Source organism: Ilyonectria robusta (assembly GCF_021365365.1).
Source record: "Ilyonectria robusta strain PMI_751 chromosome Unknown BGZ61scaffold_45, whole genome shotgun sequence".
NCBI lineage: Eukaryota > Fungi > Ascomycota > Sordariomycetes > Hypocreales > Nectriaceae > Ilyonectria > Ilyonectria robusta.
The window spans coordinates 144934-165975 of NW_025764479.1; the positions used below are offsets into that span (position 1 = coordinate 144934).

General features: G+C 49.2%; 8 protein-coding genes across 8 annotated transcripts; 6 read left to right on the plus strand and 2 right to left on the minus strand.

Annotated features, from left to right (window-relative positions):
* Window positions 1-140: 140 nt before the first annotated feature.
* On the plus strand, window positions 141-1226 carry BGZ61DRAFT_500045 (uncharacterized protein; the record flags this gene model as incomplete). Its single annotated transcript, XM_046251496.1, has 1 exon — window positions 141-1226. The coding sequence occupies one exon, from the start codon at window positions 141-143 to the stop codon at window positions 1224-1226; it is 1086 nt and encodes a 361-aa protein (XP_046095274.1).
* A 501-nt stretch (window positions 1227-1727) lies between these two features.
* On the plus strand, window positions 1728-5440 carry BGZ61DRAFT_500046 (uncharacterized protein; the record flags this gene model as incomplete). Its single annotated transcript, XM_046251497.1, has 3 exons — window positions 1728-2853; window positions 3361-3430; window positions 3955-5440. The coding sequence occupies 3 exons, from the start codon at window positions 1728-1730 to the stop codon at window positions 5438-5440; spliced, it is 2682 nt and encodes an 893-aa protein (XP_046095275.1).
* A 762-nt stretch (window positions 5441-6202) lies between these two features.
* Window positions 6203-7418, plus strand: BGZ61DRAFT_567752 (CRAL-TRIO domain-containing protein; the record flags this gene model as incomplete). The annotated part of the gene is made up of 2 exons (XM_046255977.1): window positions 6203-6920; window positions 6982-7418. The coding sequence occupies 2 exons, from the start codon at window positions 6203-6205 to the stop codon at window positions 7416-7418; spliced, it is 1155 nt and encodes a 384-aa protein (XP_046095276.1).
* Window positions 7419-8313: 895 nt separating this feature from the next.
* Window positions 8314-12434, plus strand: BGZ61DRAFT_371376 (uncharacterized protein; the record flags this gene model as incomplete). The annotated part of the gene is made up of 3 exons (XM_046242097.1): window positions 8314-9492; window positions 9871-12318; window positions 12372-12434. The coding sequence occupies 3 exons, from the start codon at window positions 8314-8316 to the stop codon at window positions 12432-12434; spliced, it is 3690 nt and encodes a 1229-aa protein (XP_046095277.1).
* A 416-nt stretch (window positions 12435-12850) lies between these two features.
* On the minus strand, window positions 12851-14224 carry BGZ61DRAFT_371347 (uncharacterized protein; the record flags this gene model as incomplete). The annotated part of the gene is made up of 2 exons (XM_046242093.1): window positions 12851-13922; window positions 13977-14224. The coding sequence occupies 2 exons, from the start codon at window positions 14222-14224 to the stop codon at window positions 12851-12853; spliced, it is 1320 nt and encodes a 439-aa protein (XP_046095278.1).
* Window positions 14225-16232: 2008 nt separating this feature from the next.
* On the plus strand, window positions 16233-17293 carry BGZ61DRAFT_500051 (uncharacterized protein; the record flags this gene model as incomplete). The annotated part of the gene is made up of 3 exons (XM_046251498.1): window positions 16233-16275; window positions 16342-16789; window positions 16858-17293. The coding sequence occupies 3 exons, from the start codon at window positions 16233-16235 to the stop codon at window positions 17291-17293; spliced, it is 927 nt and encodes a 308-aa protein (XP_046095279.1).
* A 1133-nt stretch (window positions 17294-18426) lies between these two features.
* BGZ61DRAFT_486274 (uncharacterized protein) lies at window positions 18427-18906 on the plus strand (the record flags this gene model as incomplete). Its single annotated transcript, XM_046249841.1, has 1 exon — window positions 18427-18906. One exon carries the CDS (start codon window positions 18427-18429, stop codon window positions 18904-18906), a length of 480 nt encoding a protein of 159 aa, XP_046095280.1.
* A 548-nt stretch (window positions 18907-19454) lies between these two features.
* On the minus strand, window positions 19455-20531 carry BGZ61DRAFT_317012 (uncharacterized protein; the record flags this gene model as incomplete). The annotated part of the gene is made up of 3 exons (XM_046238883.1): window positions 19455-19539; window positions 19585-20235; window positions 20323-20531. Coding segments are annotated over 3 exons (945 nt in total), but the record flags the coding sequence as incomplete, so codon positions are not given.
* Between the last annotated feature and the right edge of the window lie 511 nt (window positions 20532-21042).

Consider the following 21042-nt stretch of genomic DNA (forward strand, 5'->3'; position numbering starts at 1 on the left):
TCTTGAATATAGATGGTCATACCCATATATAACCAATCTGGACTCAATTGCTTCTAACTGCTGGAGACTTTCTTGTCCTTAACGTTTCGATATCACACCGAAGACTCTGATCGCCAATCACATATTCTCATCTCTTGACCATGTCTTCACTACTTTACTCTCCGGCAATTGAAGTCGTCGCGGGTGTTGGCCGAACAATCCTCTCTCCTCTGCTCTCGGGCGCTTGCCTCGTATCTCTCACGTACGCCCCCGATGCCGTGCGCGATGCCGTTGCTGCCATCGTCGACAAGCTCCCAAGCCAGCTTGCGACGTCGTTGAACCTCTCTGTCGCCCATACCACTCTCCAAGTCCTCTTTGGATTAGGTGTTATCCGTTATATCAACAAGGCGTTGAACACCATGGCCTCCAATTCATGGCGCCTCAGGGCAGGCAAAAACTGGCACTGGCCAGATGAGATTGCCGTCGTTACCGGCGGCTCCAGTGGAATCGGCAAGAGCATCGTCGAGAAGCTTGTAGCCCTTGGTGTCCGCGTCGCCGTCTTTGATGTCCAAGACCTGCCCAAGGACCTGCAAGCGGTTGCCCTGGTTCACTTCTACCGTTGCGATATAACCTCCACCGAGTCTGTCGGAGAAGCTGCCGAAGCTGTTCGCCGAGAACTTGGACATCCTACAATCCTCATCAACAATGCCGGCATCGCCAAGACAACTCCAATCATCAAGACGTCCGAGGCGTTTCTACGCAAGATCTTCGAGGTCAACTGCTTGTCTTTGTGGTTTACGACACAGCAGTTTCTCCCTCGGATGATCCAATTGAACAAGGGCCATGTAGTGACTGTGGCCAGCATCGCGTCTTTTGTCGCCTTGGCCACAGCCGCAGACTACTCAGCAACAAAAGCCGGCGCTCTGGCATTCCACGAGTCATTGACCTCTGAGATCAAGCACTTTTACAAGGCCCCGAACGTGTTGACAACTGTGGTTCATCCCAACTTTGTCAGAACCCCTCTTGTTGAAGATTTCATGGATCGCCTCGAAGGCTCTGGCGTTCGTCTGCTCACAAGCGACCAAATCGCCAGCGAAGTCGTCGGTCAAATACAAAGCAAAAGAGGCGGGCAATTGATAATCCCTCGGTCTGCGGCAGGTATCTCTGCGATTAGAGGGTGGCCCACTTGGTTACAAGAGGTTATACGCGATGCTGTTGGGAAAGGAACTGGACCAGTGCGGAAGTAGATGATAGCCAGAATTAGCGAGGGGCTGTTAAGTAAACATCGTTGGACTGTTTATTCCATCTCAAGTAGATTAAGAGCTCTTAGAGGTCATCACTGCACAGCGCTGGCGTGTAACCGAGACCTTTATCTCGACACATCTTCATAGCATGTCTCGTATCTGCCACGTTGAATCTAAATTGAATCTCGATCCCACGCATAATTAGTATAGCGCAGCATTATGACCCCTCTGGTCCAAGTCAATCCAAACCTCTCCGCCGTCTTACAAATCTGCATTTTCGGTTACATGGTGAGATGAATTAGTCGACGGCTGAATTCAAATTCCACGTGGAGGCCGAAGGCCGAAGCGCTTTGCTGAGGGGCCTGGGCACTATATAAGCTCCGGTTATGCTCCCAAATTACGTTCAAGGCTCTGTCACATATGCTGGCTATCTATTCATATCGCTGAAAACTCACAACCGTCCCACACAGCCGGGCCATACTCAACACCATACCACCATTCGCCATGGATATCATTACCCCCTTGAAATATCTCTACATCTACCTCTACGTCCTTTTGTACACACCATGGATCCTCTCACGCTTTCTCTTGGGGGTTTCCCTCAGCCTCTTGCCGTGGACACGACCTGCCAAAGAATGGACCTTGAATCAAGCTGTCCGCATGTGCGTCGTCAGATTAGTGTTGCTCTACTGGTCGCTTACACGTTCTGGAAATCGGTTGACTCTCCGTGAAGGACGAGAGCGGAACCGATTTGAAGTTGTTAGCCCAAGGTCATTCAAACTGTACAGGGGAGTTTTCTGGGACCCTCGAGTTCTACCCGAGCAGCTGGGTATGACTTGGACGCCGTCACGACTGCCACACGCTGAATTGATCCGGCCCGACATAATTGTCGCCTTGCACTTTCATGGAGGAGGCTTCGTCATTGGCAACGGACGCGATGAGGATACAGGCTACCTTGCTCGTACACTGATACGGCATATGGGCTGCACCCACGTATGCACGCCGCAGTATCGGCTTTCCAGCAGCAAGAATGGGCATTTCCCTGCACCATTTCAAGACGCTCTTACGGCGTATCTCTATCTGCTCAGAACAAAATGCGTTCCGGCCAGTCAAATTATTTTATCTGGCGATTCAGCGGGTGCCAACATTGCACTCGGACTGTTGCGATACATTCACGAATATGGACAGGTCGATGATATCCCATTTCCAGGAGCAGTCACCCTTTGGTCGCCGTGGGTCGACGTGAACGCGGCCCTTCAGCAGGACATGAGATTGTCGCCCAACTTCAAGACGGATTATCTCAACATGGAGTTTGGCAGATGGGGTGCCTCTACAATCTCAGACTTTGGCGCGGTCGACGCATTGAGCCCATATCTGTCGCCCTTGCACCATCCGTTCGAATTGGAGGCGGAGATTCCCGTTTTTGTCAATGCTGGAGAGCGTGAGGTTTTACACGATGACATTCAAAACTTTTGTGAACGTTACAGAAAGCTTGGCTGGTTGATTCACTTGGAAGTGTCTAAGGGCTGTCCCCACGACATTCTCCTGCTAGGGCCAAGTATCCAATTCACAGCCGAGGCTAAGAAGGCGGCAGGCAATGCAGGGAAGTTTTTGTCCAAGGCGGGCATCAGTCTGCGTGGATCCCACTAAGGCGGAGGGGGAAAGGGGTAGATGGCCACGCGGGTGATTTTATGTATATTACGGGGAACGTATAGTGACATCAGCCAAACATCAGGAAGATCTCTCATTCGTTTGTCTTGCTGCCATGTGAAGCCCACAGTAGGAAATATGGGGGAAGCCTGCTCTGTTTACAATGACGTAGATATCTTCATGACATCTGTGGGGTTGATCTGGCGTTTGTGTACCGGGAAGCTCGGAGTTGGAGAATACATGAGTTAATCCCTTTCACATAAGTAGCCTACACAATTGAGATGCACTGTAACATTCCCCAATAAACGTCACTCAACGTGTTTCCATCGGAGGCATGGACTGTTTCTTGGTGCATGTTTTACCCGGCACGCTAGCCTTGTTATAGGGTGGAGGAGATACAAAACCGATACGTGTAGGTACTTGATTTCCCCCGCATTTTTTTCATCGTAGGCTACCAATTTCTCGAGAACGTTCTATTCTTTATCAGGTCTAGCTTCCGAGCCATGCGTCGAACTCGTAGACATGTCAAGGCTGAATCAATCCATTCTGTCGATCAGGTGCGACTGCTTTCGACTACTCCTGAATTGAACTCCCTTTGCGATGACCTGGCAGGTAGTTTGGTTGTTTCATATGCCTCGGTTGAGTGTATTTTGCTGCCTGCCTGTGTTATCGACAATCACGGCGGTTGAACGCGTGGACTTTACAGTAGGGCTTGCGAGGCCCGCTCAGTTACAACGAGCCGATTGGTAACCACCTGACTGAACTAGGAGTTTCACATGTTTCGCTTGCGAACTTGTTGACGAAGCTATTCGTAATGGGGCACCATGTTCTTGGTGACATCATCTCAGCAATATGTCCTGCCGAGGTCGTCGTCGTCAAGCTAGCCCATACCCGTCACGCAAGACATGGGAAGCCTAATGCATGGCCAATATATGGTCGACACTCAGATGTAGCTTGAAGCTGCCCCTCATCAGTTTTGGAATTGTCTCTTTCTCGAAAACATCCACACACCTCTCTGCCAAACTTTGTTGATTTACTCCTACCTCGTTGATCAATCAATCATCATCTCCATCATGGACAGCCATACAGACGGAGCAAATCGTTCCAATACGGCGAAAGATGGCTTGTCCTTTGACGTTATCATTATTGGTGCGGGAATCTCAGGAATCAATGCCGCCTATCGCATCCAGAATGAGGGCCCTCCCAATCTGAACTACGCCATCCTCGAAGGGCGTGAGACTCTCGGTGGTACCTGGGACCTGTTTCGATACCCAGGCATTCGATCAGACTCCGACATCTTCACCTTTGGATTCCCTTGGAGCCCTTGGAAGCACAACGAATCGCTAGCTGCCGGGCACAAGATCAAAACCTACATGGCCGACTCAGCTCGCTCTGCGGGCATCGACCATCATATTTGCTACCAGCACAGCGTCGTTGGTGCAAATTGGAGCTCAACCAAGAAGCTTTGGGAGCTCCAAGTGACCAGACCTGGAGAGAATCACCCTGTCACCTTTCAAGCTCGATTTCTTCTGCTTGGGACTGGTTACTACAACTACGAGACGCCACTGCAGACAGTAATCCCGGGCATCGAGAACTTTGAGGGTAAGGTCATTCACCCTCAGTTCTGGCCCGAGGACTATGACTATACCGACAAGAATGTTGTCATCATTGGGAGTGGTGCCACCGCTGTTACGATTTTGCCGTCCATGTCCGACAAAGCCAGGCGCGTCACCATGTTGCAAAGAAGCCCAGGCTACATCCTCCCTTTGCCAACAACTAGTTTCTTGGCGACTCTGCTCTTCACGATCCTGCCCGCCAGCGTTGCACACTTCCTCAACAGACTCATGTGGCTCTTCAGGAGCTATCTGACTACGGCATTCTGCAAGTCATGCCCGGGATTGGCAAAGAGAATCATCAAGCATGTGACCATCGAGCAGCTCCCTCCAGATATCAGCTGGGACCCTCATTTCAAGCCTCGGTACAACCCATGGGAGCAAAGGTTCTGCGCCTCTATGAACGGCGACTTTTTCGCCGCTCTTCGGTCGGGCAAGGCCGATATTGTGACAGACCGAATCAAAACGATCACAGAGAAGAAAATTGAACTTGAATCGGGAGCGGCCTTGCAACCTGACATCATCGTTACGGCGACTGGTTTGAAGCTTAGATTTGGTGGAGGCATCAACTTTACCATCGATGGTCAACCCTTCAATCTGGCAGACAAGTTTGCATGGAGAGCCGCCATGCTCCAAGATGTGCCCAACCTGCTCTTCATGACAGGATACGAGAATGCGTCATGGACTCTGGGCGCCGACGTGAGTGCACGACTCTTAGTACGCATCCTCCAGAATCTGAGGGAGCGCAACGCAACTGTTGCAGTGCCGCGGATGGCGACGTCCAAAGACATGCCAGTGAAGTCCATGATGAGTTTGACTTCGACATACTTGAAGGACGTCGGGGCTGTTTTGCCAAAGGGAGGGACGGGAATTTGGAGCCCAAAGTCGAACTACTTTGTTGACATGGCTACTGCCAGATGGGGGAATATCTCTACAGACTTGGAGTTTTCGTAAGGCCCTGAATTCGGCGTTGTACGATACGTCTATGCTAGTGTTTTTGTTAGTGGATAGTAAAGTAATTTCATTATTATTCTTTACATTTGGTAGTTCTTTCGCCACCGCGTCGTGATCACCATGTCTAGAAAAATAGCCAGCCTAGGAAAGTCTTGAATGCAAACACCATATTAGTATGAGAATGTCTAGAAACGTCGAGTAGCCCCCACATAGCTCCGCATCAACGGCCAGATGTAGTAAATGTCCCGGTGCCTAGCCCGCCGACATCTGGATGCAGATCTCGTAGGTGACGTCTTCTGATCGATTAAGGACACCATCGCTACGTGCGGGGTACAGTTGATCCATGTGATATAGCCGACACAGCTATAGACCTAGGTCAGCGTGGCATAAGACTAATTCGATTTAACCTGATTCGATTCAGATATCTTCCCAAATGAGGACCACCTTCCGAGGTCGCCTTAGCTGGGTCAGCACGTGAATGCGGTCCCAAAGGACTCGGCATCTGCTCTGTAAGACCCAGTCCAGGCGGGGTTTAGGGAGACAACCAAGTAGAAGAGGCATAAGGATGAACCAGTTGATTTAATAGATTTTAATAGTGCCGCTTTGAGTAGCTACTACTTTCTCATCATCCAAATTGCTTCATCTCATTTTCTACCTACGAGTGTGATTGACCACCTCCATCCCACTCGATCTCATTGAAACCGCATCACGCAAAGTTACATACTCGAGTCAGTCTCAGCTATCAACAAGCTTAGTCTCAAAATGCCTCATTCAACGCAACCTGGAACTGTGGGCAACTTGACTGTCGACGAACAACAGAAGTTACAACAGGCATGGGTCCATCTCCTCCGGCTCTGCGGAGCCGATGGCTTCGGTCACGAAGCGCCAGACAAAAGCCAGCAGTTTCTGAAAAACCTCAAAGACAGGTCGCCGGAGGCTTTCAAGCAGGGTCTGTGGAACTCGATCCTTGCGGATCATCCGGATGCAACAGTCCTCCGATTCCTTCGGGCTCGCAACTGGGACGTCACCAAGGCCATGGACATGCTTGCATCAGCCATCAACTGGCGCAACGAGCGACAAGTCGACGAGGAGATTGTAGGAAAAGGCGAGACTGTGGGGATGAAAGTGTCGCCAACTGTCGACGAAGAGGCATTTGTCACGCAGTACCGTTCCGGGAAGAGCTACGTACGAGGAACCGACAAAGACGGCCATCCAATCTACATCATCAAAGTTCGACTGCATGATCCTCACTTGCAGTCGGCCACGGCTATGGAGACGTACGTTTTGCACAATATTGAGACGATCAGGGTGTTGGCGAGAGGCTCGTGTGACAAGGCATGTCTCGTTTTCGATCTCACTGGGTTTGGCCTTCGTAACATGGATTTTCACGTTGTGAAATTCCTTGTTGAAGTGTTGGAGGCAAGATATCCTGAGACTTTGGGGGTGGTCCTCGTTCACAATGCGCCATTCGTCTTCTGGGGTTCGTATTCCCTCTTCCCATTTATCAAGCATCATCAGTTCCATTACTGACTTCATTACAGGCCTCTGGAACGTCATCAAACGTTGGCTAGACCCAGTGATCTCGTCCAAAATCCACTTTACGAGCAACAATAAGGGTTTGACGCCTTTCATTTCCAAGGACAACCTGCAGACCTGTTATGGCGGTCACGACAATTGGGAGTACAAGTACGTTGACCCGACACCAAGTGAAGTGTTGCAATCGGAGGAAAAGAAGGCCAGCATCCAGGCAGAGCGGAACGATCTGATCCAAGAGTTCAATCGACTGACTGCTGAGTGGGCCTCACTCGAGCCAGGATGTGTTGGCGCTGAAGTGAAGGCTGGTGAGAGGTCTGAGTTGGCGAAGCAGCTACAGCAGCACTATTGGAAGCTGGATCCGTATGTCAGAGCGAGAACTTATTACCATCGAGTCGGAGTGATTGATAGCACTGGTGAGGTGGACTTCAAGGCAGCGAATTAGTCTAGCAAAGCAATCGGAAACTTCGTACAATTCCACAGAATTACGCGATCAAAGAACAGCGCAGCTACAATAGTGTCTGATCACGAGTTCAGCATTCAATTTCATATAAAATTATCCTAGTCACAAAGAAACCATCATTCTGCGGAGCACAGTCGTTGTAGCATGTCCTTTGGTGGATACAGTCTCCCTGTAATTAAACCATGTAGGAGCGTCTTCTCCGACATGCCGCTTTCCGCTCCTTGAGCAGATCGTTGCGGGGAAACCGTCTATCACAACAGATCACACGCTAAGTGTGGGGGACCAGGTATAAACCCGGCTGGATCTCCAATTTTGCCAGCGCTAAATAGACACTACGGCTGGAAAACAGGCCATTCCCTTATCATAGTTTGTGACCTTGGATCCTACACGAGCCGACTAACACGAAAAGGGCGTGCCGTATCTGAAAACGGCAAGGCTCGGTGACAGAGCGTTGAACGTGATCAGTCGCAATCGTGGGTGGCGGGTGCTCGGACAGGTGCTATACCTGAATTGAAGCAGCTTTGCGAGACGCAGTAGGGATGTGATCCTCCTCTCTTACTGGTAGAGATCAGCAAGCTGTCCGGCAAGGCTAGATTTCCCCGCGTTTATCGCCGAGGTATCGACTACGGCAGGGGATTGATCTGGGGTAAAGCTGGGGAAGAGGCGAGATATCCCATTGGAGTATGGATAGTCTGGAGCGTTAATCAAGGTGTGATGATTGGGTTGGGGAAATTTGATATAAACACTGCGACAACGGCGATATGTAACATCCCCATCCGTAGTATCAAGTCCCACCTTCACTGGGAAGAGGATTGTTTGGAACCAGCTTCGACCAGGTTGCTTTTACACACCCAACTCGAAAGAAGCTGCCTTCATCATGCGATTCTCCAAGCTCTTTATCCTGGCTTCGGCGTCATTCAGCGTTGTCGCTCGCGACTCGCCACGCACCGTCTCGCCGCCCGAGCTCCAGCTGGTAGAGCTCTTGGAGAAGCACAACCTGGCTCTCGTTCCCAAATCAGAGCTGACAGACGCATTGACGGAACTGAATCTGTTGCTGAAGAACAGCCAGCGGGCGCCAATACCAGTGCTGCTCAAAAGACAAAACAGCACGTCAGACTCGAGCTCCAGCTCCAGCTCCAGCTCCGATAGCAGCTCATCCGATGGGCTTTTCCAAATTCCTGGATTGAGTGGCCTAACAGGTGCTATTGGCGACCTAACCGACCTCTTGAAGGCTCTTGGAGACCTCCTCACCCCCGAGTTTCTCCAAGCTTTCCACGATGCCATGGTGTATCTGTCTGCAACGCTGCAACCTCCCGCTGCCACGGAGATTAGGAGTTTACTTTCGAAAGCGGGACCACTTCTGGATTTGGTAGGAGAATTGGACCTGAAAGGCCTCGTCGACCAGCTCAAGGATGTCGATATTGCTGGGCTCGTTGGCACAGCCCTCAAGCTTCTAACAGACGACAACCTCACCAACATCAAGAATCTGCTATCGAACGGCGCCGCGCTTCTCACTCCGACATTTGTCAACGAAACGCAATCGCTCATCGGAGATGCTTCACCTTTGCTCAACCAACTCTCGCCGTTGATCAAGAAACTCACAGACCTCGACCTTGACGGCATTCTCGGTGCCTTGGATCCGCTGCTCAAGAAGGAAGCAATTGAGGGCGTTGTCAACCTGTTAGGCAATGCGGAGACCTTGCTCTCACCCAGCTTTGTCAATGAGACACAATCACTCGTTAAAGAAGTCTCGCCGCTACTTAGCAAGCTATCGCCTCTGCTTGGGAAGCTTACGGATCTTGACCTCGAGGGTATTATCACTGCCTTGGACCCGCTTCTGACGAAAGATTCCATCGAGGGCATTGTGACGTTAATAGGCAATGCAGGGGATCTCCTATCACCCAGCTTTGTCAACCAGACCCAATCTCTTGTTAAAGACGTTTCGCCTTTGCTCAGCGAGCTCTCACCCTTGCTCAAGAAGATTACAGGCCTCGACCTTGAGGGTATTCTCAGCGCCTTGGATCCTTTGCTCAAGAAGGACTCGATCGAGGGCATCGTGACCTTGATCAGTAACGCAGGGGATCTACTGTCGCCCAGTTTCGTCAATCAGACCCAATCTCTTGTGAAGGAGGTTTCACCCTTGCTCAGCGAGCTCTCTCCCTTGCTCAAGAAGATCACGGATCTTGACCTTGAAGGCATCATTAGCGCCTTAGATCCTTTACTCAAGAAAGACTCGATTGAGAGTATTGTAGCGTTGGTCGGTAACGCAGTTGACCTACTGTCACCGACTTTTGTCAACCAAACCCAAACGCTCGTGAAGGACGTTTCGCCTCTCCTAAGCAAATTATCACCTCTGATTGAGAAGGTCACGAATCTTGATCTCGAGGGTATCATTGATGCTTTGGACCCACTCCTCAAGAAAGAGTCGATTGAGGAAATTGTATCGCTGGTCGGCAACGCAGGTGATCTACTGTCGCCCAAATTTGTCAATCAGACTCAATCTCTCATTGGAGGCATCGGCCCAGTGCTTGATGAGCTCATGCCATTCCTTAAAGAGCTCACCAAGTTGGATCTCCAGGACGTCCTAGAAGCGCTTCAACCGTTACTCAAAAAGGACTCTATTAATGGGATCGTGGTCCTACTGAAGAATGCGGGAGATCTCTTGACACCAAAGTTTGTGAATCAAACGCAAGACCTCATCGCCGGTGCATCACCCTTGATTTCCAAACTATCAGACATCGATCTCAAAGGATTGTTGGATTCCCTGGCTCCAATACTCACCAAGGAGTCTATACAAGGCATCGCTGAGTTGTTGGAGAACGCGGAACTGCTCTTGACGAAGGACTCCGTCAAGAGTCTGAAGACGCTTATTTCGACCGCGTCGCCCTTGATTGAGAAATTGTCCGACATTGATCTCAAGGGAGTTCTAGATGCCTTGAGCCCGATTCTCACCAAGGAGTCTATTCAAGACATCATGGGACTCTTACAGAATGCTGAGTCTCTCCTTACCAAAGAAACCGTCAAGAGCATAAAAACCCTGCTCTCGAGTGCCAGTCCGCTCATTGATAGTCTTTCAAAAATTGATCTTCAAGGAGTCCTGACCGCCTTCGCTCCTCTACTTACCAAGGACTCTGTCCAAGGTATTGTCGGATTGTTGGAGAATGCCGAGTCGCTATTGACTAAAGATACCGTCAAGAGCATCAAATCTCTTCTTTCAAGTGCCGGCCCTCTACTTGACGGTCTTTCGAATATTGATCTCGCAGGAGTGTTTAGCGCTCTAGCTCCGCTACTTACCAAAGACTCTATTCAGGGTCTTGTCGGACTGCTGAGCAATGCAGAGTCACTGTTGACCAAGGACACTGTCAAGAGCATCAAGTCGCTTCTTTCGAGCGCCGGCCCTCTCCTTGATGGCCTTTCGAATATTGATCTTGAGGGAGTGTTGAACGCTCTCGCTCCATTACTTACCAAGAGCTCTATTGAGGGTCTTGTCGGACTGTTAGGCAATACTGAGTCGCTTTTGACCGAGGAAACCGTAAAGAGCATCAAGTTGCTTCTTACGAGCGCCAGCCCGTTGCTTAATACCTTGTCCAAGATCGACCTTCAAGGAGTGCTTGACTCGTTGGCACCTCTCCTCACCAAGGAATCCATCGGAGGGTTGGTCGGATTGCTCGGCAATGCTGAGAACCTCTTGTCGAAAACCTTTGTCTCTCAGACAAAATCTCTCATCTCCAAGGCTTCTCCCCTCCTGGACAGCCTTGACAAGGCCGACCTTGCAGGCCTGCTTGACCAGATCTCCCCACTGTTGAAGGAGATCGGCAAGCTTGATCTAGAGAGCTTGCTCAGTGCTGTCCGTCCTTTACTCACCTCGGACTCCATCAAGGGCATCATGAGACTACTGGGCAATGCAGAGGAGTTGCTGACGACCAAATTCGTCAATGAAACCCAGACACTGATCACTGGTGCCGTTCCATTGGTGTCCGCCTTGGGCGAGGTCGACCTTCCTGATCTGATCAATCTACTATCTCCTCTGCTGAAGGAGATCAGCAAGATCGACCTCGTGAAACTCATTAAGAAGCTTTCCCCGCTGCTTGATGAAATTAGCGACCTTGACATCAAGGGTCTGTTTGATGCCATATCCCCCCTGCTCTCACCGGATGGTGTAAAGGGCATCATGGGACTGCTCGGGAACGCGGAAGATCTTCTCACTACCAAATTTGTGAACCAAACACAGACCCTGATTGAAGAAGCTCTTCCACTGGTGTCGGCGCTTGGCGAGATCGACTTGAAGAGTCTGATACGTCAGCTGCAACCCCTTCTCGAGGCTCTGGGAGAGATTGACTTCAAGGACTTGATCAATAAGGTCAAGCCACTCCTGAATGCACTCCTGAAAATCGATCTCGCAGGTCTGGTCGAGAAGATTCTTCCAATTCTGGACGAGTTGGATAATATAGATCTCAAAGCCCTATTCGACGTACTAGAACCCTATTTGACCCCGGATTACCTGAAAGGTATATTCCAACTGGTTGGAAATGCTGAGAACCTTCTTACAAACACCTTCGTCAAACAAACTCACACGCTTGTGGGAGGTGCCGTACCGCTGATCGCAGTTCTGAGCAAGATCGACATTGAGGGCTTGTTCAAGATTATTGAACCGCTACTGAAGGAGCTGGAAGGAATCGACCTGTCTGGGCTTGTTGATGCGGTCAAGCCCCTTCTTGCGGCTCTCAAGAAGATTGATATCAAGGGCATAGTGGACCAAGTCTTGCCATTGATTACACCGGCCAGTGTCAAGGGCATCTTGTCACTTCTTGGCAATGCTGAATCTCTCTTAAGTCGGGTTTTTATATCGCAAGTTTCGGAACTAATTGGTGATGCGACACCGGTAAGTGCACCATCCATTGACTTCTCGAGACTTAGTTCCTAACATTATTGTAGCTCGTTGCGACAGTCGCAGATCTTGTCCACGCGGTATTGAAGGAGTTGATCGGGAAATCTTAAAATGGGCTCTATGTAGGGTTCGTGCGCGTGAAATGGTGTCATGGTGTGTTTAACAAAGCGTAAGGTTGGGAGCGTGCTTGGATAATGCAGTAATTATGATGAATACGAAGTCTTTTGGCGTCACTACGATTTTGAGTAAATCCACCCTATTATACTAATTAATCACATTTATGATTTATTGACATGCTTGTCAAATTCCATCTTAACGATCTAGAACGAATTATTGACTCAAAATTGCAGTACATGTAATTCACCTAAAGCTTCAGTTGATCCAAGTCGCTCTTTCTCCTTCGTCGTTACTTCTTCACGGTTTGTTACAAGTCAGTAAATAGTGGGGATGAATTTAAACCGAAGAATACATTAAAAAGGCAGGTAATAAGTATTACTCTTTGTCGGAAAACCGGCTACATTTCTGCTCATTTGGTCTTCATTCTGAATCCCAATCTCAAAGCATTCCACATTAACGATCTTCCCGTTCTTGCTCTCTTCGTCTTGGATTTTGTGCTCGATCCACTCCCTCCTTGTCCATCATCTTCCCAATGGTCAAGTAAATTCTCAAACAAGGTAGAGTTTCCAATCGCTCCGCCGACTAGCTCAAGCAAGTTACTTCCACCAGCGCCTAGCAAACCACCAACAACATCACTCAATATGGTAATGACAGGGATCGTAAATTTAATGTGCTTGCGGTTGAGAACATCCTCGATGTATTTGATGTGTTCTCCGTTATAAGTCGTGGCATTCCCCGTTGCGTTGAACTCGATGTTTCCTTGGCCGAGAGCTTCTTTTTGGCTGTCGAGGATGGAAGCGAGGTTAGGTACAAGCTCCTGGAAGAAAAACTGGCCATCGAAGGGTACTGAATTATTCCCTGGCTTGAGTTGAACGTCGTATATATTAACCAAGCCAAGTCTCGTTTTCCCAGACATCAAGTTGTAGGTCATGTTACCGAGTCCAAGTGTCAGCACGCCGGAATTAGGTATGTTGAGAAATCCTTTCATGTTGTAAACGGTTTCGTTGGACTGTAAATTGAAATTCAAGGTGTTGACACCAAAGCCGTCAAGGTAGTTCAGAGACGGAATCTCAATCGTTTTATCGAAGTCGGGCTTGTATGCTAGCGAACTAAGTCGAACCTCTGGATGACCCTGAAGGGACAGCTTGACTTTCGGCTGGTCGAAGAACTGATTAAACCAGGTGATCAACTCAGTCTCGTTTGTCACCAAGACGGTCTGGTTGGTGACAATGACATCCGTTCGATGGTGGATGTGCAGTGTTGGTAAATGCAGCTTGAAGAATGACGAAAACGGCTTCGTGTTTTTGTTGAACAAGTAGAGGTCCACTGGTTTAATTTTGACTCCCAGCGGTGTATTCAGCGAGGTAGCCAGACTCATGTTGAGATGGGTTGGTGAAAGTATTTGGAGGGCGCCGCCGTTTATTGGAAGACTCTGGCCATTGAGAATATTCTGAATGATTACTGGGATGATGACCTTGAAGCTATTGTTGATCGAGGTCAGTAATAATTCTTCTCTGTTGCGTTTTACTACTCACAATATCGGTAGCAGAATTGCGAGCAAAATGATTAATCCAAGCAAATACCACCATTTGAATCGTGCAAAATGCTGAGTGATCTTCTGGTTCTTGGTTGGGACTGCAGCTGCCTCTTTGTCGCGCACATGGTCATCGGAGGGAGCGTTGTCGCTCCCAATCTGGGAGCCGGGAGCATTCTCTCCATTGTCAGCCCTCTCCTCGTGCACGGAATTCCTCCCAGACTGCTGGTCGACATTAGTCGAGGCCATGACAGACAGATCTTGCAGAAGGACCACAGGCAAGTCAAAGATTCTGGCTCCGAGAGGCCCAAATTAACGATGGTGCCGGAGCTCGCTACCTACGCAGATACAGGCCTACTCCTCATATACCGTTACCAGGCCAATGCTTTGTTGGGCATAGCTCGCACTCCGCCATTGATAAACCAGTTTTCAGGCTCTTCTTCTCCAACGCGGGGTAAATGATGGTAATCAGGCGCTAACTGCAAATAGTGTCGATCACATCCCGCTAACAATGCTGATCCATGTAACGCTGGAGTAGTCGGCAAAAAGCGCACACATGACAACCACGCCGCAAGCCACCCACGAAGGATTGAAGCCGAGGGTCAATCTAAGTGAGATTAGCGTAAGAGGTGAACAGGGTTAGGGGAGGGTGCTCGCTCCCGCGAGAGTAGTCTAGCTTGCGAGGTTCGTGTGATGGTTTGGTGGTCCAGACAGCTCAACTTGAAACCTCCCTCATTTGCGTAGACAAACCTTATAGATCTACGAAAGTCCGAGCCCATTAAGTACACGCTTAGACCCTGTTACCTCGGATGTTTAGCGAAGGGAGCATGTGCCGAGGAATGATGAGCCGTTCTCGTGTATCATAATGCAATGGCCCAGGGTAATGAGCAAATAGGTGAGTGCACATGATTCGGCCACAACCAACTACGCCAACATCTCGACAATCAGAACTGCCAAGAGGGGACGAAACGAGGTCTCTACGGAGTGAGTTTTGCGAGAGAGAAAAACATGTGCACCTATGGCTGTGTGAGAGGTAGCGTGACTGGCAGCTCTGCACATAGCTACCCTACACAATGCTACACGAAGTTTCAGTCTTTCTAGTCGTGATTCAGTATTAGCATATCCCGATATTAAATGCTCTAGTTAACATATCCCTGTTTGAATGTGTGCAGTGTTGCATGTAGGAGCCAGAATTGCTGTCTCGCAAGCGTGTAGACGTTATGCTGAACAATTATCATTATGTTTAACCAAGCTTGTGGTCACCTTTTTCGATACTGTTCTAACCATTCCTTAGACGGTTAGTGACATCAAACTCCAGATTCAGCTAGTCAAGGGCTGGGAGGGCCTCGCCATTCACAGCTAAACCACTCACTGTTCAATAACATACATGCTTCGTGAGTAGACATCATTTTCGTCCCCTAAAGTACAAGTTAGCATACAAGAGTCTTAGGTTCATTCTTAATGCAATATCAGCGGCTGATAGGAGATTCTCAAGAAAGTATTATATGTAAGGAGTAAACCCAGGTACAACCTTGTGGTGCTACACAAACCGCGTCTCATATTTCTTGGTTCTTCGGTGTGAGGCGGACGATAATTAATTTACCGTTAGTACTATAACATGAAAATACTGTTGGCTGTTGCTGATAGATATGATGTGCTATCGTAAGCCAAGGAAAATCACTGCTGATAGCCATGTCACTCGGAACTCCATCCTTTGGGCACCTGGGAAATTTCCTATTTCATAAACTCAAACCAATCGTGGCACCCCCGGTTCTGAATATCCATTGGTACGCAGGCACGGTATACAAGAATTTGAGTAGGCTACTGCAAAACATAGCGTCACCGAGGAAACATTCGTGCCTTGGACAGAAGCTCCCCTCGGGCCCACTAATACTGAATTGAGAGATAAAATATGGCGTTCCCGAGGAACACCTGGACCTAGGATTTGAGAGTTATTAGACTTTGGCTTTGCGAAGTAGAGATACGAAAATCGCGTATTCGGGCCGTGGCTCCTAACCCGAGGTTATAGAAATTGCTTGGACAATTTAGGCAACACACTACGTATAACCAACAAATACTCATATCCCATATGCTTGAGTCTGCAGAATATCCAATCACTCCGAACCTGACCGAGGTAGCTCAGATAGCTGGTACTGCATAAGCTAGGGATTCTGAAGTACATATGTGGGATCTTTATCGGTGAAGCAGTCTCAATCTAACTCTACAACATCTCAGAAAACATACAGGACAATCCAAGATGCCGGGCACATATTCACTTCCAGCAACCGCTGTATGGTTCAGTGAGTCAACCACTTTTCTCTTGACATCGAGATGCCAAATCTCCCTGGTATTGATAATATCTCTAGTAACCGGAGGGTCTAGGGGTATTGGCAAAGCTTTTGCCACGTACATCAACGACGATGAATCGTACCGCCTTGTTGCAGCCGCACGAACTCTTACTGATTTGGACTACCTTCCCAATGCACCCAATGTCCTCAAGATTGTCCTCGATATCTCATCATCGGATTCGATAAAGAGCGCAATTGCGAATGCACTTACGACATTTGGGCGTATCGACGTTGTTGTAAACAACGCGGGTTATACCTTGTTTGGCGACTTCGAGGCCATATCAAACGAGCAGGCTCGTCAACAATTCGAGACCAATTTCTGGGGTGCCGTAGACCTGGCCCGAGAGGCTGTCCGAGTTATGCGAGAAGAAAACCCGAAGACAGGGCAGATTGGTGGCCTTTTTTGCCAAATGAGCGCCGTGAGTGGTCGCGTTGCGTTCCCGGGGGGAGTATTTTACTTCGCCAGGTAAATAATCTCTCAGTTCACTCTCCTATAGTCCTTGGATGATATGCTTACGGAATTGCTATTTGCAGTCGGTTTGCCTGGGAAGGCTTCACGGAAAGCCTGTCGAAGGAACTTCCTCCAGAGTGGAACATAAACCTCATGACGGTTCACCCGGCTGCTGTGAAGACGGACTATTTGAAGAAGAGCATCGTGGTAGCCGAACGACATCCACATTATGTGAACGCTAACTCAGGCACGAATTCGATGCTATCGACGATAGCAAAGCATCACGAACTTGACAGCTTCGGTGGTCCTGAACAGCTGGTTGAAGTAGTCGGCGAGGTCATTAAGAAAGGTGGCGGTGGCCACGGTATTCCACGACAGCTAGCTGGCGGACCGGACAGCTGGACCGTAACTGACAAAGCACTCGAAAAGGAGAAAAGGGTTCACCAGGAGTTCAAATCGGCTGCTTTCCGAATGGCGCCTCAAGACCAGCGGGCACCTCACCTCGAAGCTTTTATCTGAAAAAGGTCTTACAAGGGCTCACAGTTTGATCTAGCCGCACACTGCAGACATTCAAGATTGACCGGGGATATTTGTTTACTGTTTATTCATCTTTAACATTCACTCGCTTGGCACTGAGGGTTTATTATTAGTTGTGTTTTGCGTTATATTAAGTAACTCTGAACTTAAGAACTAAAAAAAAACAAGTGTTTCAGGCGTACTTTTGTTGTGAATTCTGATGTCTTGTTACTATCCTAGGTACTCTCCACAGCAAGCAGCACAAGAACTTTTTATTATCTAGAAGAACCGAGTTCAAAATACCCTACTATTCTACAGAAGAAATGAAGCTAAGAGAAACTCACACTAAAGATCCATTCAGACAATACTGGGTTATTTTGATGTCTTCATACGCAAGATCTGCCGGTTCGGCTCCAGAATTTCCTGTTTCTTCCATATGTATCAAATATATACATAGCTCAACACCCTTTGCTTGGAGAAAAACATTCAATATGTTATACAGACTTCCATGACTTGCGACTCTTGAGACAGCATCTCTGTTGCTCGCTCCCATTTTGGCAGGCTTTAGATTGTACACAGAGAGCTCATAGCTGCGCCACAACGTGATCACTATATCAGGTAATGAAGCCGAGGCCATCAGCTATTCCAAACTCTATTCATAGCCGAGGGGTGTTTACCCTCGCCCCGAGCTGGACACGGCAGCAAGCATGTATTTCCGCCTCCTCATGTCACGATCGCCACCGGCATCTCCGGAACCTCACCCAATACTCCCAAGGCCCCGGGTACGGCCAAGTTTGAGAGGAACGGCGGTAACATGGTCCACTCATTCCACCATTAGTTAGATACCAAGTAGGTATGAAAGCGATGCATCATTGTAGGTGCCGAAACCTCGGCAAACGACCTGCCTATGAGCTGTATCAAGGTGGTTGCCAAGACACTATAATACAACGCAGTTCAACGCACATCACTGCCGATGGAGAAGAGCATAAAAGGGTGAGAGAGGACTACCACAACGCAAGATTATTATTTTTTCTCCTCATCCTGTTTTGTGAATCTGTTAGATACGCAAACACGCGGGACAATCACGGATATTGAGCCCTAAAACCGCAGCCAGACGCAAAGAAAAAAGTCTCATAATGGCCGACCTCGCCGCCCGCGTCCAACGCCTGGAAGCCATCGAGGATCTCCGTCGATTGAAGTTCGACTACACCTGGCACCTCGATAACAAAAACTGGGCGGCCTTCACCGAGTGCTTCACCAAGGACTTCGTCTTCCAGGGAACGGGGCGAACACTGCCTCTCAATGAGTTCATCTCCACTGTTCGCGGCTCTCTGGAGCCTTTAGAAACCACCCACGATCTCCACCAGCACCAGTTCGACTTCGAGGGGCCGGACCGCGCGAGGGGCATCTGGCGACTGCGTGACCACCTGGTCTCGCCGGACCGGCGCAGCCAGTTCCGAGGCCGCGCCGTCTACGAGGAGACCTACGTCCGGACGGAGCACGGCTGGCGCATCGCTGCTACCACCCTGCGCTATCTCAGCTCAGAGGGCTCGGTGGGCATCGGCCACGGCGACGCCGGTGCGGCGATGGGCCTGGTTATGAGCGGCGTGTCCTGATGTCGCAGCGAAGGTGTTGTTAATAGACCAATATAGTTGTACAGACACAAGAGCCTCCTTTGAGTTTGTTGCACTTTGTTGTCCCTTCTTGGTGGAAATATCTCTGTCTTTCTCTGTACGGTAGTGTTTTAGTACGAACATTGATGAATAACGCTAGTGACCGTCAGTCTGGTGCTCTTAATAGACTTTACTGCGTGTTATGTACCTAGATTCCATGGTATGATTTTGCCGATAATATAGGATTCAGTGCCAATATGCGGCCAATATGGGGCTTAAGAATTCCAGCAAGAACCAACAGATGGAACGTCCGAGCGCAGAGATTAGAAAATTAGCAGAAAACAAAAGACTCGTGGAGATCTAAACAAGGCAAGTAAAATGATTTAGGTTGCCTATACCAATAGGCTTACAGGGAGGCTATAGCATTCATTTCAACTGTGGATGTCATAAGAGAAAGCACGTTGAATATATTGAGACGACGTGTGCTACATCCTGGCAGTCATTTCCACCCACTACTCCTTCCGGATGTAAATCTCCAGATGTCCAAATTTATCCTCCTGAGCGAAAGGAAACAGAACATACTCGTTCTGAACCATGCTGCGAACACGCGGCGAATCGGGATTGGTACCATAGGGACTATCAGATGATTAGTTCAATCAACCTTGGACTTGGTATGCCTACCTCAACCATGACTCCCCGAATCCTGGTCTGGATGGTCTTTTCGTCCAGACTCTTCTCTCTTCTTCCACAGACTCGACGTTGTCCCAGACCATGATAGCGGGCCTCGCCAAATCGACAACAATTTGCTTGACAGGGACGTTTGGCGCGACCGAGAAAACCACAGTAGAGTTGTCGACCTCCAGGAAGCCTTGCACCCCTGTAAGAATGGTGATGTCGTGAGGGCCAAGAACCTGCTCGCATATACGCGTGTAAGCAGGTTCTTGCGAATAGATTTGCACCGTACACCCTGTTCTTTCTTTGATGGCGTGGGCCATCGTCAAGGCCGCAGCATGCTGGGTGTGGACTCGCTGAGACCGGTCGTTCAGTGGTGTCAAGGGTCCGAGGCCAAAACAAACGATCTTGGTGATGCTTTTTGGGAGTGGCCCAGAAGCAAGGGTGTGTTTGAGAATACGGCAGGGCTCGCTACTCTCCCATTCCTGCTTGTACTTTATGAACGCTTCGCTTGTCTCTTCAACACTGTTCAGTTCCTGATCGTCGGACCTGCGGTGGCTGATGTGAAGAGGGCAATAAGCGACGCTTCGCGAGTATGGCCATTCTGGAGGTCTGCTGACGAGCGCTTCGATCGATGAAAAGCTAATGAAGGGTGGATCCCTAGGTTGTGGACTTCCAGTTAGCCATTTCCGATCGAATCAGACTTTGGGAGATTCTCACCACATGGCACCTTTCTCTTCCTGGGACGCTCTGGGCAAAAAAGTTCCGTTCTGGGCGTACTCAACACCATCGATTCCCGTGACTGTCACTGTTTTCAACCGGCGGGCTATCTGTTGATCAAGGTGCCTCAACTGGGCTGCGGTGAACAAGGGCACACCGTCATTGTACAGCCTCCAGACATCTGCGATAACCCGGGCTCTCTCTTCGTCTTTGAGCCATTCGTAGTGAGAATCGTCGTGAGCACTGGGGCTGCGTTCATCCTCACTGAGTGAAGTCTGTGGGCTTCCCACGCCTGCCCCGCACTGCAAATGTGCGGGTGGCACAGTGTCGTCCAGGCTCGAAGTGTCTGCCATTGCAATCAATCTGAAGATGTCTTGTGTAGGATGTCTGGAGCTCGATGTTGTACTTGGGCTTACGAACGGAGATATATAGCCCAACCTGGTGCGGGGTAAGGTTTCACATCGACGTGACCTGTTGCAGCCTACGAGGGCCAACAGCAATGGAATTGTTGGAAGTGTAACCAATAAGACTACCGTCAGCGTGCATCTCATATTACACAATGAAGGCAAGACGAGATTACATAACTGAGTTGAAGTAGAGTGATAATCCTGCCTTTTTATGTTTCTAACGGAAGTTTAAACCGTCTCCCCATGCGGATATTGCTTACACGGGGCGTCGTTGATTGGGAACATATTCACTAGTTGGGGGAGGGGAATAACGGTACTACAAACCATGTATGAGTCACGC